The sequence below is a fragment of the Fundulus heteroclitus genome, chromosome 21 (genome assembly GCF_011125445.2).
Source record: "Fundulus heteroclitus isolate FHET01 chromosome 21, MU-UCD_Fhet_4.1, whole genome shotgun sequence".
Taxonomy (NCBI): domain Eukaryota; kingdom Metazoa; phylum Chordata; class Actinopteri; order Cyprinodontiformes; family Fundulidae; genus Fundulus; species Fundulus heteroclitus.
In genome coordinates, this window is record NC_046381.1 from 9,221,470 (window position 1) to 9,243,187 (window position 21,718).

Here is a 21,718-nt window from a genome sequence, read left to right on the forward strand (position 1 = left end):
CCCTCATTTTAAAGGTTTTACAGTTTTATTTATTTAAAAACCAAAACAAGAAATTGTAGGTTTTGAACTCTTAAAATTTCTCATTTTAAACAGTATTTTTAAAACTTGATAAACTGCCTTGTTTGTTTTAACAGACAGGCCGATAGCACAGATAAATGAGGGCTTTGACCTGGATCTGAATGAAGAGCGGACAAAAAAAAAATGCCTTGCTCAGAAAGACTTGAAGCTGTAGCTGCAGAGAAACGATGGTGCTGCCAACTTTTTACGTCTGGGAGCTGAAAATATATGCATGCCACACTTTTCAGATTTTTATTTGTAAAAACAAAACAAACCTTTGCATCATTTTCCTGCTGCGTCAGAATTATGCATTGCTTTGTGTTGGTTTATTACAAAACAAGCTAAAACTAAAAAATGCTAAATTCAGAGACTGTTACACGACCAAATGTGGCAGATGTTCATAGGGCTAGTGGGACCTTTGTAAGGCGCAGAACCTGGATGAATCAAAAAAAATTAAAAATACTCAGGGATTCAGATAACTCCAAAAACCATAATTCTGATTTGGAAAATAAAATAAAAATCACCGTAGAAATACAACCCCCATGAGGACAGTTTAAATAAAAACATTCAGAGAAAGAGAAATAAAGCCTCATTTAACGAGAGGCGACCTTCGCTCAGCTGAAGGAATTCAGAATATGAAAGGAACAAAACGCCATTCTTTGCAGAGAAGCACAGTTTTTTGTGAGATATTCAAGTAAAGGAAAAACAAATACAGCAAAAGAATGAGCTCGGTTGGTTAAGCTCCAGTCTTGCACAGTCGGACAGCGTTAGAGTGTATTAAAAAAGGCTCAGCGTGTTCATTTTCAGGAAAAAAAAAAAATAATCCAGATTAATGTGTACATTTTAAGATGCCAGGAGATATCTGTGGTCCGATTAAAGCATGCAGAGGCAAATCTACCTAAAAGAAACGTTTTTTTTTTTTACAAGCGGCTGTGGTGAGAAATTACTGAAGACACAGTTGAGGCTGTTTGACATGAATCTTTTTTTTTCCAACACAGAGTAAAACACGTTAGAAAAAGGAGGCAGAAAGCCACGTGATTATAAAGAAATAAAAAGGAACGATCTCCCCCCAGTCCTTGAGCTGAAGTTTGTGTGTTCTTTGGCTATCAGGCTTTGGCAACAGAAACAAAGCTGCAGTACGACTCGACACGGAAACCCCCTCGTTGTTCTGACCGCCGTCACGTTAAAAGTCCTCCGTTTCCTGCAACAATCTCACCCAGTTATCAATAAATACCTGTAAAAGTTGTACAAAGTTACACTGTGACTGAAAATATTTATAGATGAAACACAACTGGAGGCAAACAACATTATAATGCAACAGCAAAGGTTCGTTTCTCTGCCCCGAAAATGTATCAGTGATTCCATCTGAAGACGTTTTGCTTCTTTTTTTTCACCCCGTTTTTTTTTTTTTTAAATATTTACATTCAAACAACGAAGAAAAAAGTAAGAGACAAAGATAAAATGTGTACTCACACTCACACATATAGCTTAGATTTTGCCAGTACAAATGTAAAAATTTAGAGCACATTTACATTACAAAATTATTCTTAGCAGTTAGATGCAACAGACTTTGGTAGATAGTGTTTGGATTTGGTTTCTCTTTACTAAATTCCTCCTCGTGGGGAACCAGAATTAGGGAGACAGTTCTGGGTCTAAAACTCTTTAAAACAGCACACCGTAATGTTTTTTTTTCTTCTTCTTTTTTTTTTTATACATAATTCTCACATATTAATCTCTTTTTCATGTTTTTGGTTTGCGCAGAGGTCATTTACAGAACTGTGGTGATCACATTGACAACACAAAGTTTCTCCTCCTTCCCGGTGACTCGGCAACGGTTTTTTTTTTTCAGTCCTCATCCGCTTCCGTTTTTCCTTTGCTTTCGTTTTGTAACGGCTGCCGCTTTTTACGCGCTGAAAGCGGCCGGTCACTTGGGCAGCTCCTCCAGAGAGTCGGTGAGAGGGTCCAGTGGCGTGGCCATGCCGAGGTCGGGCTGTTTCAAGCGCTTTATCGTGTTTTTCAGGGCTTGCCTCTTGTTGCAGAACCACACGCGCACCACCTCCCTGTCATAGTTCAGTTTCTCCGCTATCTCCGTCATTTCCTGTCCAGAGGGGTGCGTGTTCTTCTCAAAGTGGCTGTTGAGGATCTCCAGCGCCTGCGGGGTGAAAGAGGTCCGCCGCTTGCGTTTTTTTGAGGGCTCGCTCCCAATAAACTCAGTCAGGTTCTGCATGCCGGATCGGTGGCGGGCTTCAGCCTCGGCCATCCAGCGCTCCAGAACAGGCTTAATCTTCTGGGCGCTTTTAGGGGTGATGTCCAACTTCTCAAACCTGGCAGGATATAAAAGGCCAGGGTTCAGTTTGCCTGTCAGACTGCTACCTATAGTGTTCTCTTGGGCTTCCTGTGGTAGGAAAAAGTGGCTTCTCAGGATGGTGTGTCTGGGGAGAATTGAGAAAAAAGAATCTTACTCAGGTGCCCTGCCAGAACAAGGGATAAGTCGCCTGCCTTTTAGTCTCCTCAACCAGAATGCCTCAGGGACTCAAACCAGGGTTCCTACACATTTTTATATAAAATTGACATACACACCGTACATTTAAAGAGTTCTCAGTCCTAGTTAGCCCAGTTATAAAGTACAAATACACATTTTCACTAATATCGAACTGGAAGAAAATCACAGACTAGATGGATGGACGGATGAATGGTTGGTTGCATGAATGGAAGGTGTGTTGGTTGGTTGATTGGATGGATGGATGGATGGATGGATGGATGGACGGATGGATGGATGGATGGATGGATGGTTGGTTGGATGTATGGATGTATGGTTGGGTGGTTGCTTGGATGGATAGTTGGATGTATGGGTGGTTGGATGGATGTTGGTTGATTGGTTGGATATATGGTTGGATGGATGGACAGTCAGTTGATTGAATGGGTGGATGGATGGATGTTGGTTGGATGGATGTAGGGATGGATGTTGGTTGGTTGGATGTATGTATGTATGCATGTATGGTTATTTGTTGGTTGAATGGTTGGTTGGATGGATGTTGGTTGGTTGGATGGTTGTTGGTCGGATGGATGTTGGTTGGTTGGATGGTTGTTGGTCGGATGGATGTTGGTTGGTTGGATGTTTGATAGATGAATGGATGGATGGTTGGTTGGATGTTTGTTTGATGGATGAATGGATGGATGGTTGGTTGGTTGGTTGTTTGATGGATGAACGGATGGATGGTTGGTTGGATGTTTGATAGATGAATGGATGGATGGTTGGTTGGATGTTTGATGGATGAATGGATGGATGGTTGGTTGTTTGATGGATTACCGGATGGATGGTTGGTTGGATGTTTGATAAATAAATGGATGGATGGTTGGTTGGATGTTTGATAAATAAATGGATGGATGGTTGGTTGGATGTTTGATAAATAAATGGATGGATGGTTGGTTGGTTGGTTGTTTGATGGATGAATGGATGGATGGTTGGTTGGTTGGTTGTTTGATGGATGAATGGATGGATGGTTGGTTGGATGTTTGATAAATAAATGGATGGATGGTTGGTTGGTTGGTTGTTTGATGGATGAATGGATGGATGGTTGGTTGGTTGGTTGTTTGATGGATGAATGGATGGATGGTTGGTTGTTTGATGGATTACCGGATGGTTGGTTGGTTGGTTGTTTGATAAATAAATGGATGGATGGTTGGTTGGATGTTTGATAAATAAATGGATGGATGGTTGGTTGGTTGGTTGTTTGATGGATGAATGGATGGATGGTTGGTTGGTTGTTTGATGGATGAATGGATGGATGGTTGGTTGGTTGGTTGTTTGATGGATGAATGGATGGATGGTTGGACGGTTGGTTGTTGTATGGTTGTTGGTTGGATGTTTGTTAGATGAACGGTTGGTTGGTTGGATGTTTGTTGGATGATGGATGTTTGTTGGATGGTGGGTTGGTTGGATGTTTGTTGGATGTTGGTTGGATGGATGGATGTAACGGCTGGGAAAAGAGATCAGCCTGGAGCGTGAGGCGTTCTCCCACAGTTCTGCTGATGTGGACCAAACTCAGATCTGCGTAGGAACCCTGAGAGACCAACGTCTAGCAGTCCGTCTGCGTCCTGCACCTAGAACCAGCTCAGCAGCAGCAGCAGCGCCTGCAGCTACTGCTGCTGCTGCTGCTGCTGCTGCTGTGTTTAACTGTCTGGCTACAGCTGTGCAGCTCCTCTGTCCCCCACCGGCCACAGTGGGACGAGGAATTGCTGCTGCTAGCTAAAACCCAGCTAAAGCAGAGAAAGCATGCCGGAAACTGTTCTGACATCAACAGCAAAACAAAGCAGCAATTACCACAAATGTCTCCATTCTGATCCCCAGATTAACACCAAAACATCCTCTTCTGCATGCACTTAGACAAAAATACATTTCTAATCAAAACACAGATTTGACACACAGTTTAAAATATTCTGGGCTAAGACGCTCTCACGTCACATTTAACGACACATTCAGACCTTGTGGAGCGATATTAACTAATCAGTGTCTGTGATGAGGCAGCTCAGGGCCTGTCAGGTGTAATGAGAAGATTCCTCTCATGCCTGTGATGCTTTTTAGGATTATCTGCCAGAACGTGCCTTTAATAAGCATTATGCTCTATTATGGAACGCAAGTACCTGTTTGGTATTTGGTAATTATATTCAGAGGTGAAAGACCAATTACTGAAAAATTATCCCTGTTCGAGCGAATGTTTGTTAGAATCCTCAGAACCTGCTGACTGGTTGGATGAACGGATGGATGCATTTTATATAAAATTTTTTCCCCTTTTTGCATTTGTTTCACATTTATAGTACATGGCAAAATATTCTTCACTTTTTCACCTTTAGTCACCTTTGAAAAAAAATAAAAACCTAAAAAAGTAAGGCATAGGGCTGGGCGACATGGTTAAATAATAAAATGTCTGACTTTATTATACCGAATCCTACAAATCAATGTTTTTTTCCTCCTTTTTGTTTCACAAAAAGAAAATAAAGAAATTACTTTAAAAACATGATTTTATGTCAAGTATTTTGTTTGGGAGTTGACTTGAATTTAAAGTGCAACTAAATACAAGCTTGTAAAACAATAAACAATAAAAATCTAACTAAACATTTTACACAATGAGCTAAGAACAGCCTTCACCTCACTTGTGTAACTTCAAATTAATTTAAAAAAAGTAAATAAATAAATTAAAGTGCCTCATATTATGGTAAAGAAAGACAATATATTATCCTAAACATAGATTCAGCATTGCTGCTGTTCTCTTCATGGAAGCCCAATGAGTGCATTGAAAAAGTAAAATCCAGATTTTCCAAAAATGTAATCTTAAAAAATGTTAAATTTGAATTGATCGACTAAATCTATTTATCTCCCAGCCCTAGTGTGACTTGTATGGTAAAACACGGTGGTGGCAGAATAATGCTATAGGGATGCTTTTCTTCTGCAGGGGCAGAGAACCTGGCTTATGCTGCTATTTAAAGACATGAACCCACAGCATGATGCTGCCTCCGCCATGTTTCACTGAGCATGCTAGGGATGGGAAAAATGAAGATTTTATTTAACCTGAGATTCTCTGGTAATATTTGTGCTTTTTATTGTGATAATGAGAAAGCTATTTAAAAATGCATCACACTGATCAAACAGTCCACTCCATCACGGTCTACAGTATTGCCAAAATAATTGCCATTAATTATATTTTCAAAGTATTGAAGCTCTCATGAAATCAAATGTAGAAGAAAATAGCAAAACAATACCAACCAAAATGGTTTTGTGGTTTGCAAATTTATCTACATTTATTCCATTAATGATGAAGAAAAGTTTTTTTTTATGACAATAAATCACGAGATAAAAGCCCATCCCTAGTGCACGGCACACCTTTTTATTTATTAAAATCTATTTTCTGCCTCACACAATCATGCAGCAGTTTATGTTGCTCCGTCCCTTATAATCCAAATAAAATCCATGAATGTTTGTGGTCACAGCGTAAGAACGTTTAGGAGAAAGAAGCATAAAACGTTTTGCAAGGTTTAGTTGCTTATTGATGTTTTAGATTTTTAAGAGAGGAACTTGGCAAAATGGTGTTACAGTTTTTTTTTAAATATTCTTTATTTTTGAATGTGGTGGTCAGAAATTATGGAGATGCTGCCGTTACTGAGGATGAACATCAACCACGTTGAAGGCAGCAGGTCAAACTGAGAGATTTTCAGGATTTACCAGGAATTCGACTCATTAATGAACGTTAGCTGATAAGATTATGGTATTTTTTTCTTATATAACTCCTTCAAAGCGCAGTGGAAATGCTTTTAGTAAAGTGGCTCTTATAGAAACAACAGAAGCCACACTGAAGCTTTGCTCTCTTAGGGAAAACGGTAAAAAAAAAGCCAACTTTAATGGCGAGGTGAGCTGAGGGCGAGACGGCCAAGCATGCATGAACTTCCTCTGTTTCTGCACCTCGTCGACGCATTCGTCATCAGCGACAGCAGGTTTTATTTATAACCCCGTCCTAAACAGCGCAGAGAGGAGGGCTCCGCACTGAGGGAATACATTATAAATATGAAGAGTCACTGGAGACGGGACATTTTATGGATCAGCAGGAACCGCAGATACTAAAATGAGATGAGAGCTGCTCAGCTGGGGTGCCCAGACCCTCCTCTGGAGCGCCAGGATGGGGGGTATGTTAGGGGGTGGGGGTCTCTTTTAGTTTTAATAAAGGAATCTGAGCAGTTTGAGTTATAGGTGCTGCTGAATGTTTGCTCATTAGCAAAAAAAAAAAAAAAAAAAGACTAAATCTTAACTAATTAGGTTTTATCTTTCCTTCTGTTTGTGTAGTACACTGCAAAAAGGGAACTAAAAGTAAGTGAAATTTTCTTGAAATCATTGTATTTTTCCTTGATTTGAGTAGCTAAATAAGACCATTTGCCAATGGAATAAGATTTTTGCACTTGAAATAGGAACAATTCATTTCAATCTGAAAAACTCACACAGAAAGAAAAGGCAATTAGAAGAATTTTATTGATACAATATTTTAAGAGTTTGGCGCTCAGACCTCGGCAGGAAAAATTCACGCTGAATTATACTTGAATATGCATTAGCAGGCGTATGAGAATAGGGATATTTCCCCCCGGGTCTGAAACTGGTGGTGGAGTGGAGATAAGCAAAGTTTGTTCAGTCCATATGATGATCTGTTTGAGCTTGATGTCCAACTTGATAAACACAGGTTTGCATGAACTGTCCATGATGAGCAAGCATGAAGCGACTGTGGAGAGAAAAACTCCCCCTTGGGAAGAAACCTCTGGCAGAACCAGGCTCAGCATGGCGGTCTTCTGCCGGACCGTTTTAATGAGTGGCTGGGAATTCCATGAGAGTCCAGCAGGAATTACACTCTGATAGGAACGAGGTTGAAGGAGGACCGTAGGAAAGCCAGGCGAAGCTTGGTACGATGGTGGAGAAGGGGATGGAGGTGGGTGGAAACCGGTCGACAGAGTCCAAACCGGACACGCGCAGCCACTGCTTGCTCGCTGAGGACAAGGCCGAGATGAGGATGTGGAGTTCTTTTTAAGATGAACCCAGGATGCTGATTGGCTTTGAGGAGGAGCAGTTCAAAGCTGATTGGCTTGCGTTGGAGGCGGATGAGTCCCTGATTGATGGAGGTAGGCAATAGTGTTTCTTCAGTCTGAATTTTCGCTAAAGCTGCATCTCTAAAATAAGATAATTAGATTTCCTGCACTTGAAATAAGACATTGGAGATGAATTGTTCCTATTTTAAGTGCAAAAATCTTATTCCATTGGCAAATGGTCTTATTTAGCTACTCAAATCAAGCAAAAATACAATGATTTCAAGAAAATTTCACTTACTTTTAGTTCCCTCTTTGCAGTGTAATTCTTTATAATAATATTATGGATCTATATTAGGATGATCAAATGGCTGAAAGTCATTTTTTTGTTTTGCGTAATCCCGACACCAGCCTTAAACAAGCTCTTCATAAAACCAAAGACGCAGGGAGGAAAGATCTCTGGTTTTGTCATGTTGTGCTGATCCTACCACCGACTTGAATGCACAGTTTTTAGTTTATCAGCAACACCGACTGCAACATTCCTCTGAGGAACGTTCATCTTTCCCAGAGATTGAACAAAACGTGTTTGAGATATTTTAATCTTAAGTATTGAGTTAAATCCAGCCATCAACCATGAAGCTTTACATGAACAAAACATGACGGAAGTCTTTTCTAAACCAGTCGAGTATCAATGAGTTTCTATCCTGCGCTATGAGGAAAGTACTGGGGGGTAGACGTCTCTACCCAGGACAACCTTCTACAGCCACCTGAGTTTAACTGTACAAAAAAAGGGACAAATATAAACTATTTGAGATCTCCTGCTCGATCATGCAGAGCCTAAAATGCATCTCGCTCAGTAGATTCAACGTGTTGGTTTTTGTATCTGATACATGTTATATTCCATTTAGAGTATTGCGATACGCCTCAATCTCTTTCCTCATGTCTTTCTCTCATATTTCAGACTTATCCCATAAATGCCATAATAATTTAGGAGCTATTGAGGATTTTTACTTGAACTTGCTTTCCTGGGTGGATGGATTACAAAACAAACAACTTCAAAGATTTTTAAGCAACAGATGGATGTTGAATCTATTGGGGTTTACTCCATACAAGCTCAGTTAATAGTACTTCCCTAATATTTGATTAAATATCCCAGAGAGGATTTATTAAGAATATAATGGTATATAATGGCGCTTATGCCCATGGAAAGTACTTATAGTAGTTAAAGTACACTTATAACTGAGACAAAAAAGGTTATTTATCAAAGAACAATCTCTCCTTCATCAAGTAAAAGTGTTTTTGAAACAATTTAATTAGTTTTAATCAGCAGCTCGTATACAAAGTTTGATATTATGGGTTCAAAGTTGAGGTGACGTTGAGTTTTTAGAAAAGTAACTAACGGAGGATTCATAATAATTTTTCTTTTATTGACAGTAAATGTCTTGTATTCATTAATTTCTGTAAAATCAAGCCACGTTTTAGTCAGCCCCGCGTTGTCTAAAAGGAGCACATTACCCGTCTGAGCTTAGCGTGGTGTAATGCGTGTGCCTGTTTAGAAAAGCTGATAAAGAGCCTGGAAACATGTTGAGCAATGAGAGCAGACAAGATGGAAGCATCTGTCAGTGTCTGTTGGATGTCTGGGTTCAAGGCCGGAGCCCCAGAGCTAAAGTGATGTCCGTATCTTCAAACTTCATGTCTATGTTGATGTTAACTAAACTAAAGCATGTGAAGTTCCCCCGCTTCATCTAAAAACATTAGGATGTCATGTCTAATGTCACACAGACAACAAAAAGATCGTCTTAACGGCGTGCGCAGCAGCCCGCACACTGTTTATTTTTTTGAAGCTAATGGCTTTTAATGTATGTTATAAATATTTGAATTATGTCTGGCTGTGAATATTTCATGTGATTTTTTTTTTTCTTTTCTTTTACTTTAAACATTAGTCCGGGCCTGATGCACTGTTTCACATTTTATCGGCTGTTTGATGTTGATGTGATGAAAGTTTTAAAGGTGCGTGACGGCGCTGCCTCACCTAAACAGTGCAGGTTATCAGCAAAGCCCATTAAAAAGACACCGGGAATCAGAATTATTGATGCAAAACAGTAAAAAAAAAAAAAAAACACTGTCCGCATGTTCTCATTGCTTACTTTCAATATAAATATTAAAATGTTCTTTTTGCACTGTAAAGAAAATTACTTTCCTGTTTAGTTCTTACATTTCTTTGAAGCCACGCGGCCCAATTATTCTGACCTGACAGGCAAATGTGGCTTATTTGGCTTCTTCATGCTAAACGTCAGTGAAGCAGAAAAACAGGACGAATGAAACACAGATTTTATCATAGCCTCATGAATATATAATGGCCTGTTTATGGCTAAACTGTACTCACAGAGGCGGTAAAATATGAGAATCTTATTAACAGATCGTTGCCGTCAAGCTCTCTCATGTTCAGGCAGAGGAAACAGCGATGTCCTTAGTAATTATTAAATGCTTTAAGTGCTCCTGCTAATACTTGTCTATGTATTTTGCATAAGTAACAGCGGGCTGTCAGGGGGGAACCGAAAGCTGGAAGGGTGAGTAAAGCCATGTTGGTCAATTATGTGTTTAATATCTTAATAATGTCTGTTAGAGCGTGGATTAAAGAGGCGAGAGCACCTGACAGCTCACTGACGCCGCACCGCCACGCCTGCCTTCGTTTGACAGAATCAGGACGGAAGTAGGAGAAATAAAACCAAAAAGCGCCGTTGTTAATTTCTCTCTCTGTTCTTACCTGCATATGGCGGACTGGCTGTACGCCGGCCCCTCGGCGGCGCTGAGCGCCTGGCCCACCTGGGTCTGCGTCAGGCCCAGGGACAGCCGGCGGATCTTGAATGCTTTGGCGAACTCGCGGATCTCCTCCAGGTTGACCCCGTCCACCTCGCTGGGGGCAGTTTGCGGGTCTGCAACACAAAAACGCACGCGCCTCGTTTTATTAGCCCTCCGCTCATCCCCTCGCTCGGCTTATTTTCCGCCGTGAATGGGGGCGAGCGCGCAGCCATGTGAGATCATGATGGTTTCTAAACAACCTTCAGAAACAGTCCCGCTCTGGGTCAGACCGTGTTATTTTCTCTTTGCTGTAAACCTCACACATCTGAGAGATGTTTTTGAGAAATGAATTTATGTGAGGCGTTGAATACAGGCTTTCATGGCATCGGCTTTAAAGTGCAAATCTCGCACGTTACAGTATAGCAGAGCATATGGATAAAAACACACAACAATTTCTATTTTTTTTTTCAATAGAAAGAATGTGCACAGCTATAGATTTCTGTATGAAAGCGTGTTTAATCAAAAGGTAACTCTCTCAGAGGCACAATAAAGAAAGTGTACAGATGTTATTACCTCAATATGACCTTAAGTTAAGACAGTTCAAAGCGTTTACTTTTGCCCCCCTCAAAAAAAAAAAAAAAAAAACATCAAAGAAAGAAATGCAAGTCTGTATACCTCCACTGAAGTGTTTTTAAATAATTTCCCTGCTAATAAAAAGTGATTTCACATTGTACATCAATGTCAGGTGCCCTGGCATCCTGCTTACCAAAGCAAAGTTTGTGCCTCTGAATAATTCATCCTGGTCATTATCAATGAATTATTAAAGGACTCCTCCAAGCGTATTTAAGCAAAAATCTATGAGGCTGCCATCTCGTTGTGCCTCATAAGTGACGTGCAGCATATGCGATGCAGCTCCAGACGTGTGAACGCTGCGAGGATGATGGGACTGCAGACTCGTGGCACTCGCGGCTTCTTCGGGTCCCATCATCTCCACTGTGATGAGCATTTCTTCATCATTCCCAGTGGAGGCTATTTACTTAGTAGATTGAAAGACTAATGGAAGCAGTTCTCCACCGGTCCAGCCTCTGGGTCCACATTATTCGTCAGATATTGGGTCACGGCTCAAACACCACTTAAGGTTTGGACTCGGCTCATTTATACTGCAGCGATAAATCTTCGACTAAGCCTCCACAAAATAGTTCATACAAGATTTTTAAGCACATTTTACAAAACAAAGACGGGAATGAGACTATTTACAACAATAAGAGTTGGGTCGACATGAGATTCTTGCAGTATTAAAATGGTCAGTGAAAGTACCCCGAAACCTTGGAATTTACAACAAAAATATAAAAGTATTTCTTTTAAAACCAACAAACAAAAAATGCTTTTCTCTTACCATATTCCTACATAAGCAGTAGCTTAAATAATACAGCATAATGATAATAACAATTATGTTTTCTATAGTATTTTTTTTAATTTTGCTTCTTTGATGCAAGAAAAATAAAGCAAACACACTTAGTAAAGTAATCTGATGTTTGCTGGCAGTGGCAGCTTTTGCTTAAATGCCACCTTGAGCGACCTTCTCCATCTGCCGACCCCCTGACCAATCAAAATGCTTGAAATCAAACTGTGGGTTTGGATAAAATGTGCTGCAGTCCCACATATAAACAGATGGCTCCACATTAACTGCACATGTAAAAAAAATGCAATAAAAGGTGCAACTGACCCAACATCAGCTAAATTGCTTTATGGGGTTTATAAATAGTTTGTTAATCCAGTAAGCAAAATCATATGATGTGAAAAAGTAAGATCCATGGACACTTTGAACGGCACAATATTGATCCCTATATACGCTCTCTAATTAGAACGGACGCACACAAACTTCAAAGATGTTTGAGCATCCAAAACCTGAATAACCCAAAACCTGCCCCTACTGAGAGGATGAGCAGTTTGATGAAGCGCTAGGCAAACGTTACCATGCTTATTTTTGTTTTAATTCAACACATAAATAATTCAGCCGCAAGCATTTTAATCATGCGCAGACTAGATTCTTCCCATCAACTTTTTGACTTGGTTTAAACATTATAAAATTTAATGTCTAGGGTTTCAGCTGCTCTCTGAAAAAGACTTAGATTGATAAAATAACACGAGAGCCGAGCACATTGATAAAGGCCTGGGATTGTTAACATTTGTCCGCGCAAAATGTGACAGCGTGTCTTGTTGGAGGTGCTACAAAAGGCATCTGAAAATACCAACTGCGACTCAAATACCGAATAATAATAATAATAAAAAAAAAAGCCTTGATCAGGATCCCAAACCATTCTGGACATCCTGAAAGGATAACAATATTTAGGATCTGGACTTTAATCCCTTGATGACTTTAAATAATTCAACACAGAGAAGCTTTTTAGCTGGTGCCTGTTTAAGAGGCGTTACTTTCTTCAGGGGGATACGTTGCTGGAGCTCACTTTTAGATTTTTAATTAATTTTTTTGACAAGTAAACCCAAACTAGATCCTGGTTCAAATCCCGGTTCCAGTTTTTCTTTCTTTTGTTTTTTTTTTCTTCAGAAAATTTCAATCTGTGTATAATTTATGTTAAATATGAGCATAAAACAGGATCGAAGCAGGAACCATCGGGTACTTTTTTCAGACTAATAAGATGCCAACCATAAAAAATATTGCCGTCTTATTTATTTATGATTTACTTTTTCGCCTGGTTGTTAACAGACATTCTCTGCTTTTCAGTTCATTTCTGGAATCTTGTTTCTAGCAAGTGAACATGATGACATTTCCTTTCCTCCGAGTCTGACGGTCACAGGATTTTACTCTGCACATGTTTGCTGTAAATGATATTGGGAGGAAGTGATGTGGCTCATACTCAGCATAAAGCATTAATCCTATTTATCGCAAACCCTGGCTGAAAACATTGTATAAACCAAAATTGTTTATACGATGTTTTCCAAGGTACCAGTAAACATAAACTAAACACAATGTCCACAACAAGTTGATCAATGGCAACTTGCTTTTTTATTATTAAATTCTGTGAAACTATGGTGGCCTTTGAAATGAGTTTACATGGAGTTTAGGAGAATCGACTCTGACAAATAACATTTATCTGAATAAAACCGAGTTTTTAAAGGCAGTAGCTGTCTGCTGACAGGCTGAGCCCCAGTGATTTATAAGGCCCTGCCAAAGGCCATCGCACTGGGAGAATGAAACTTATGTTCATCATACATAACAAACGGCACTTTGGGTAGTTTAATAAACCACAGAAATGACAGTCAACGGGAAAGAAATAAAACAATCAGTCAAAAGCTGTCCGCACAGAGAGTCTGCAACATTAGAGCTGCTCCAGGGGTCTTGAGAGTTGCTCAGAACTGTTATTATTATTATTATTATTATTATTATTATTATTATTAAAATGTTTTTGTTGTTTTTATTTTGTAGAGTTGGTTCATCATCTCTCTCCAAAAAGTGAACTGAATTATTATAATTGCTATTTCAGAATGCTGGTAAAATATGCTGATACACCTCATCAGTACTAAAGTTATTTCTTATCTTTTAAGTATTTTCATTTTCAGATCTTTCATTTATTAGAGGAACAAAGTCTAAAGTCCTGTACATATCCTACTGTGTTGGTCATTTTACATCATAGACAGGCAACTAACACTGGCGGAAATTTAGGCGCGCTAATTTAAAATAAAGGTATTAAAGTTGGCTTAAAAACATTTCAGCTAGATAGTTGTCAAAAGGTTTAAAGCAAGCGTAGCAGATTCAGAAAATAAAGTTACTAAAAACAGAACATGCATTAATCTTTAAAGGAACAGCGAATAGATATTACTGCCATCTAGTGGTCACGTATGGAAGGGGAGCATTTAAAATTCTTTCCTCATATTTGGGCAACAAATGGCTTCTGCACTGGTAAAATAAATTATAACTAAGAAAATGGTTCTTGCTAAGTATGTGTAGCATCACCGATTTTTTAAAGGGACATAATGGTTTTCTGCTCAATGATATATAGCCTGGTGGGCACCACTCGAATCTACTTATCTAAATCAACGTTGTTTTAAAAGTTGGTATTTTACACATTTCAAGTCCTACAGACTTAATTCGTAGGACTTTTCATGAACACACTATGAAGCAAAAGTGTATAGAATTATACAGCTTTATATTTTTTCAAAGACACCCCTCCCTCCCCGTTTTTATTCCTGCTTTGCACACTCTTGACACTTTCTGTTTGAACTGTTTAGAAGCAGTAGAGCTTTCTGAGCTATCTAAAATTTTAGCTTCATCTAAACCTTCTACCTGTATGTTAGACCCAATCCCAACCAAGTTGTTTAAGGACATATTCCCTTTGATCAGTGGCACTATTTTAGACATGATTAATCTATCCTTAGTAAATGGATATGTACCACAGGTTTTGAAAGTAGCTGTTATTAAACCTTTACTTAAGAAACCTTCCCTTGATCAAGATGAGTTAGTAAATTACAGACCTATATCTAATCTTCTTTTCTTATCTAAAATTCTTGAGAAAGTAGTTGCTAATCAACTTTGTGAACATTTACAAAGTAATGACCTACTTGAGGAGTTTCAGTCAGGCTTCAGAGCTCATCATAGCACTGAAACAGCTCTGGTGAAGGTCACTAATGATATTCTCATGGCCTCAGATAATGGACTTGTGTCTATACTTGTCCTGTTAGATCTCAGTGCTGCGTTTGATACAGTTGATCACAATATTCTCCTACAAAGACTTGAACATACTGTAGGGATTAAGGGGAAAGCATTAGGCTGGTTTAAATCTTATCTGTCAGACAGATTCCAATTTGTTCATGTTAATAATAAATCTTCCTCAAACTCTAGGGTCACCTGTGGAGTACCACAGGGTTCAGTCCTTGGACCAATTCTCTTTACTATATATATGCTTCCGATAGGCAAAATTATCAGACAGCATGGGATTAATTTCCACTGTTATGCTGATGATACTCAGCTATATTTATCCATAAATCCTGATGAATCCAATCAATTACTTCGACTGCAGTCATGTCTTGATGACATCAAAAGCTGGATGACTTTAAATTTCCTGCATCTAAATTCTGACAAGACCGAAGTTTTAATCTTTGGGCCAGAGTCCTCAAAAAATAAACTTCTTAACCAATCACTTAATCTGGGTGGCATTAACCTGGCCTCTGGTAATAAAGTAAAAAATCTTGGTGTTATTTTTGACCAAGACATGTCATTTAAATCCCATATTAAACAGGTTTCCAGAGTTTCCTTTTTTCACCTCTGGAATATCGCCAAAATTAGAAACATTCTGTCCAGGAGTGATGCTGAAAAACTGGTCCATGCATTTGTTACTTCAAGGCTGGACTATTGTAATTCTTTACTATCAGGAAGTCCACAAAATGCAGTTCAAAGCCTTCAGCTGATCCAAAATGCTGCAGCAAGAGTTCTGATGAAAATCAACAAGAGGGATCATATTTCTCCAATTTTAGCTTCCCTTCATTGGCTTCCTGTTAAATCAAGAATAGAATTTAAAATTCTTCTTCTAACGTATAAAGCCCTTCATAATCAAGCTCCATCATATATCAGAGCTCTGATTACCCCGTATGTTCCTAACAGAGCACTTCGCTCTCAGACTGCAGGTCTGCTGGTGGTTCCTAGAGTCTCTAAAAGTAGAATGGGAGGCAGATCCTTTAGCTATCAGGCTCCTCTCCTGTGGAACCAACTCCCAGTTTTGGTCCGTGAGGCAGACACCCTGTCTACTTTTAAGACTAGGCTTAAAACTTTTCTTTTTGACAAAAATTATAACTAGTGACTCATGTTACTCTCAGCTACCTTTATAGTTTTACTGCTATAGGCTTAGGTTACTGGAGTATATCAGGATCTAATTTTCTCACTATATTGAGTTCTACTGTTCTTCAATTATGCATTATGTGTTGTCATTTCTGCTTTAACTTTCTGTTCTCTCTCTTTTCTCTTCATAGTAGGTACACCTGGTCTGGCGTTCTGTTAACTGTGACATCATCCAGAGAAGACGGCTCACCCGCTACTACCATCTAATGTAGAACAGATTACTAGATCAATGTGTGCTTCTGTGCTTTTTTGTCTCTCTTGTTGTGTCTCTGTTCTGTCTTCTGTAACCCCAGTCGGTCGAGGCAGATGACCGTTCATACTGAGCCCGGTTCTGCCGGAGGTTTTTTTTTCCCGTTAATGGGTGGTTTTTCTTCCCACTGTCGCTTCATGCTTGCTCAGTATGAGGGATTGCAGCAAAGCCATGTACAATGCAGATGACTCTTCCTGTGGCTCTACGGTTCCCCAGGAGTGAATGCTGCTTGTCGGGACTTTGATGCAATCAACTGGTTTCCTTATATAGGAAATTTTTGACCAATCTGTATAATCTGACCCAATCTGTATAATATGATTGAACTTGACTTTGTAAAGTGCCTTGAGATGACATGTTTCATGATTTGGCGCTATATAAATAAAATTGAATTGAATTTCTCAATAAGCCTCTTAGGTCAGTCACCTGAAATGGTTTTCTAACAGTCTTGAAGGAGTTCCCAGAGGTAGTGATAAAAACTTTTGACTGGTACTGTAAGTCATTTGGGAAATAATCTAGCTAAATATCTATTGGAATTTGTTTGCATAAAATAAATCTGCGGTGGTAGGGCACCAAATCAGGATCTAGATCCACTGTCTCCTAAATCTGATCCTGACTCTGACAACAGAACAATCCGTTTGTTGTTGCGAAAGGTAAGAAATATTGTTTTCAAATATAAGAAATCAAAGTTCTAATAAAGCTGTATCCCCAACAAGTGATATTTCATGCTTACAGTATATTGCTGCTGTCCTGTGAAGAGGACTGCTTGTTCTACAGTTTCTAATGCCTGTAGAGTGGCCATTCTCAATTAGCAAACACATTATTGTAACTGATGTAAATTATAAGATAATAAATGAATCTCTTGTCAGAAAGTAGTTTTGAATAACACATTTCTACTCATCTGGTTCATCAATTAAATGGCAAACTTAAGTGGATATGGGTTTATAAGCAACATGTTTTTGTTCTTTAGTTTGTACTTGTCTTCATTTTTCTTTTTGTCAACAAATTGCTTTAAAAGAAAACTATAGACTAATCCTTGGAACGAATATTGCTTGTGCAGACAAAGCCTGATTTCTTGCTCCTCTGTGACACGGAGCACCACTGTGATCGAACGAATAAAAAGATAACAAACTACAGCGTTGCACAGGCTGACGTGTTCCTGCACAATGATGAACATACACACTTTGGTTTATTTTTTGCTATTTCTCACATAAAGAAATCAGCTGCTTATAAACCAACAAGTAAAGATTAATCCACAGATGGGAAAAAAAATGACCAAAATGGATTAAGGTCAGAGAGGGCAGCTGGCTAATTATTCCTGAAGCTTCCATGGTTTTCTATTATAACAGATGATTAAGAGACATTTTGGAGATAGTTTTAGTCCAAAAAACATTCACCTATATGGTAAAGTATTGGATAAAATTAGCAATGGTTTGAAACCTTATTTTTACGTCTCAAACTTGTTCACATTTCGGCGTCGTATTTTCATTTTCAGATCTTTCTTTTATTAGAGGAACAAAGTCTAAAGTCCTGTACTTATCTTACTGTGTTGGTAATTTTACATCATGTACAGGCAAATAACACTGGCAGAAATCTAGGCATGCTAATTTAAAATAAAGGTATTAAAGTTGTTTTGAAAACATTTCAGCTAGATTTACAACCACAAACCTGGTTCCGCTTTTTACATTTTACATACAAACTGCTAAAATATGTATATATAGTGGAAGACCAGGTTGAATTAATGCTGCTGATCTGAACACTTGAGTAGATCAGAGATGTTTGGGATCTGCAAAGATGTTAGCTTCTTTTTTCCTGTACAGGTCCGATGGAGGGAAGGTCAGCCCTGATGATATTCTCTGCTAACCTAATTGCTTGGTGTTGAAGACTGAGCTGAAGTCCACAAACAGGATCCATGGTGTACATCCCTAGGAGGTTGAGGTGGTTCAGGATGTTGTTTCCACGCAGCCTCCTCAGATGCGATGTGAACCATGATTTATTGAGTGTGGGAAAGGTCTGCACATGTCCACACGAATGCTAATGTATTAAGTGATAGTTTGAGCAAGCTTATTCAGGTCAGTGGGTGAAGTATTTAAAGTATTTCAATATATGCAGTCAAAGCAAGCCTTTAACTTTGGCTTTGCCTCTTCAGTTCACTTCTTAACAGCTTTAACTACAGTCTTAGAGAGGTTTTTACTTTTTGCCTATAAGTTGGGATGAGATAAAGCAGACAGTGGTCTCCTATGAGCTGTCTTCAGACTCTGATGTGCAGGATTGTGGTGGGATGTAAACACCAACCAAAACAAACAAGAACTCACTATTTGAATAATATGGTGTAGTCTATAAAAAGACGACTCCAGGTGAGGGCTACATCTCTTCTGTAATTCTGTGACACCAGTACACCAACGTTTGTTTGTTTAAAAGCCGATTCCACCTTAACTTTTTACCGCGAGCTTTGCGCTTTGGTCCGCTTGTCCGGGATGTGATCACTGAGCTAGGTTTCAGCGAAACAGAGGGGTGCATATCTACGATGAGTGGAGACGCATCACTTAGTCAATTTTGTTAGCCAGGGAGCAGGGTAAGAGTGCGGAGAGCTGCAGAACCTTCATTAGCTGCCTGCCCGTTTACCTTGTCTGTGTCTGCAGTAAATCCCATAGAGAGCCACTGCGCACTAGCTAAATCGGTGAAGTTGGGGTTGATGAAAATAGAGGGGAAAAAATGCCTAGGTAGGACTGTCTGATGTTTAGGAGTCCCTCTTTAGTGAAAGTGATGACAGAATGGTGGCACAGAGCAGAAGAAACCCACAAAAGCAAGCAAAATGCAAGAGAGTGAAGTACCAAGGCTGCCATCCGTGGCGCCATTACCAAATATCCAACACATTACTAATTATATGAATGAATGTTGTTGGAATCTTATATGACGGACCAACTGAAACTGCAGCAGTTAATATTTGTAAAGTATAAGGAAAAAATAACACAGATTGATTTTTTTTTCACATATAAAAATCTGAAAAGTTTGAAGCACATCCCTTACCTCGAAAGCAGAAAATAAAAGATAATGCAACTCATTGTCTTCAGAATTCACCTAATTAGTTCAGCCTGCTTTATTATTAGATAATGACTGTGTTCTTCATGGAAGACCGGCAAGAAGAAAGCCAGTGTTGAAAGAAAGTTTTGAGAATACCAGTTTGCTTTTTGCCACAAGGACATGAAGGGGCACAGCAACATTTGGGTGCTCTGATCCAATGAGACCAGAAATAGACTTTTGGGCCTTCATGCAAAATGGTGTCTGTGGAGTCAGTAGCTGTGTTTCCATCTAATTCTAGTACAAATTTTGAGTGAACTTTGAAAATATTGCAAAAAAGAAAATGTGCATCAAGAGTTGTTTCCATTTATTGGTTTGTAACGAATTAACCAGGCGACGCACAGCGTAATGTCGTCATACGTTGACGTTGGCTGTAATAAACAGGAAGTAGATGTTGCTAACTAGCACGAAGCACAGATCAGTAATGGAGGGAAGATTTAATGAATGTGCTGATTTAGTTTTTTTACTTAGCAATGCTCGCATCTCTTTGTTGGTCCACACGTACCTCTTCTTACTTCCAGTCATGTTTTCGAGCGTTATGGGAATACCCGGGAAGACGTCAGCAGCAGAAACAGCTGATCGGTCATGTGAAGTAAACGTGCAAACTCCAGAGCTTAATGAAGTTAGGAATCTGTGCCAAGACTTAAAACGTTGATGTTCAAAGATGCCATCTATCCAATCTGACTAACAATGAGCTTGAGCAATGACATCCAAGGGTGGTCCAACAAATGATTGACTCTGAGGGGCTGTATAAAAATGCACTGCACACATTTCAGATTTTTATTTGTCAGGGTTTTACTGACACTCTATAATTATGCACTAATTTCTGTAGCTGCATCTTGTAAAATCCTTATAAACCTTAATGAAGTTTGTGGATGAAATGTTGCAAAAGAGGAAAAATGTTTAAGGGCTATAAATACTATTATGGGGAACAATTAGTTTACAGTACATGGTGAGCTGATGTTACACTGCAGGTTCAGCATAAATATTCTTGTGGCCTTTGGAGTCATTTCGAACACTTACTGCTGACCAGCTGCCCCACGCTGAGAGCTGAGGAAGATGAGGAGGTGGAGGAGGAGGAGGAGGCCTGGTGTAGAGGACTCTGTCGGTGGGGCATGTGGAGCAGGTTGGCTTGAGACGATGCAGGGCCTGTCTGACCCTGCTGAGCCTGAGGCAGCTGGAAACACAAACACAACATGGCGCTCACATGATGTATCGACAGCTCGCGGTGCAGAAAAACATTACTCCTGCTGAAAATCATCATGGTAATAATAACTTGCAATAATAATGTCATTGTGGAGACTGGGGTGCAATGTAAGACTTAATAAAGCAATCAACAGCTGCTAAATTAGCCACTTAGATGTCAAATATAATAAGCGGTACCCTGTACTTGATCATGACGGTGATGAACGTAGTTCCACCAGGTTATTGCTGCATGAGTATTTCTGCCTGCATTTGCTTTGTAATCACTTCTCCACTGAGAAAAAAAAAAGACTTTTGACATAAAAAAGCTTTTGACAATTAGTCTTGCTTTTTTTTGTCATCAGGCTTGTGGGGATGCCTGTAAAGGGAGCCTGAATGTGGGTAGACAATGTCTGGACGCAGCAGTCCTCGTATCAAACATAATTCATGATATGCCAGCTATGTGCACTGATGGCAAAAACTGATGTATTTTCATGTTTTATGCACAATTGAGTTTGCTTTTACAAGATCAAGACGGCATGTCTTTACTTTAAAAGCCAAAAAAAAGCTGTCTAAACTATAAACTGGGCTGGTTTCTCTTCTCCTCTTTTACCATTAATTATTTTCTCTGTGGCATGTGTTTGTTTGGATGGTGGTGGTGGAGGGGTGTCAACAGCGATGCACACACTGTCAGGACTGTTGACAGGCTCAGAGAATTATCTAGCTTCACTGGAAATATTCTAGACTGTAGGCTCTGACAACCGTGAATTATGCCCGTGGAACAATGTGTACACGCTGGCTTTGAAGTGTAGACACGAGCATAAACATTATTACAAATGCATTAATTCATTCAAGAGTATGATCTGCTGTTTTGGCCGCCACAATTAGGTATCCGTCTTCAGAAAGATTTCATCCATTCTGCACTGCAGAGGCCT

At 39.3% G+C, this 21,718-nt stretch overlaps 1 protein-coding gene across 2 annotated transcripts in view; it reads right to left on the reverse strand.

Annotated features, from left to right (window-relative positions):
* Positions 1–295: 295 nt before the first annotated feature.
* The window catches only part of pou6f2 (POU class 6 homeobox 2), a 115,529-nt gene continuing 94,106 nt past the window's right edge, over positions 296–21,718 (reverse strand). Inside the window, exons 8-10 of one of the 2 annotated variants that reach the window (XM_036125387.1) lie at positions 20,625–20,778; positions 10,385–10,553; positions 296–2,489 (exon numbers count right to left, since the gene is read on the reverse strand). In XM_036125387.1, coding sequence (XP_035981280.1) covers positions 1,982–2,489; positions 10,385–10,553; positions 20,625–20,778 — 831 coding nt within the window. In that variant the 3' untranslated portion in view covers positions 296–1,981. The remainder of the gene's footprint in view (positions 2,490–10,384; positions 10,554–20,624; positions 20,779–21,718) is intronic. The other variant, XM_036125388.1, reaches the window with a different exon arrangement.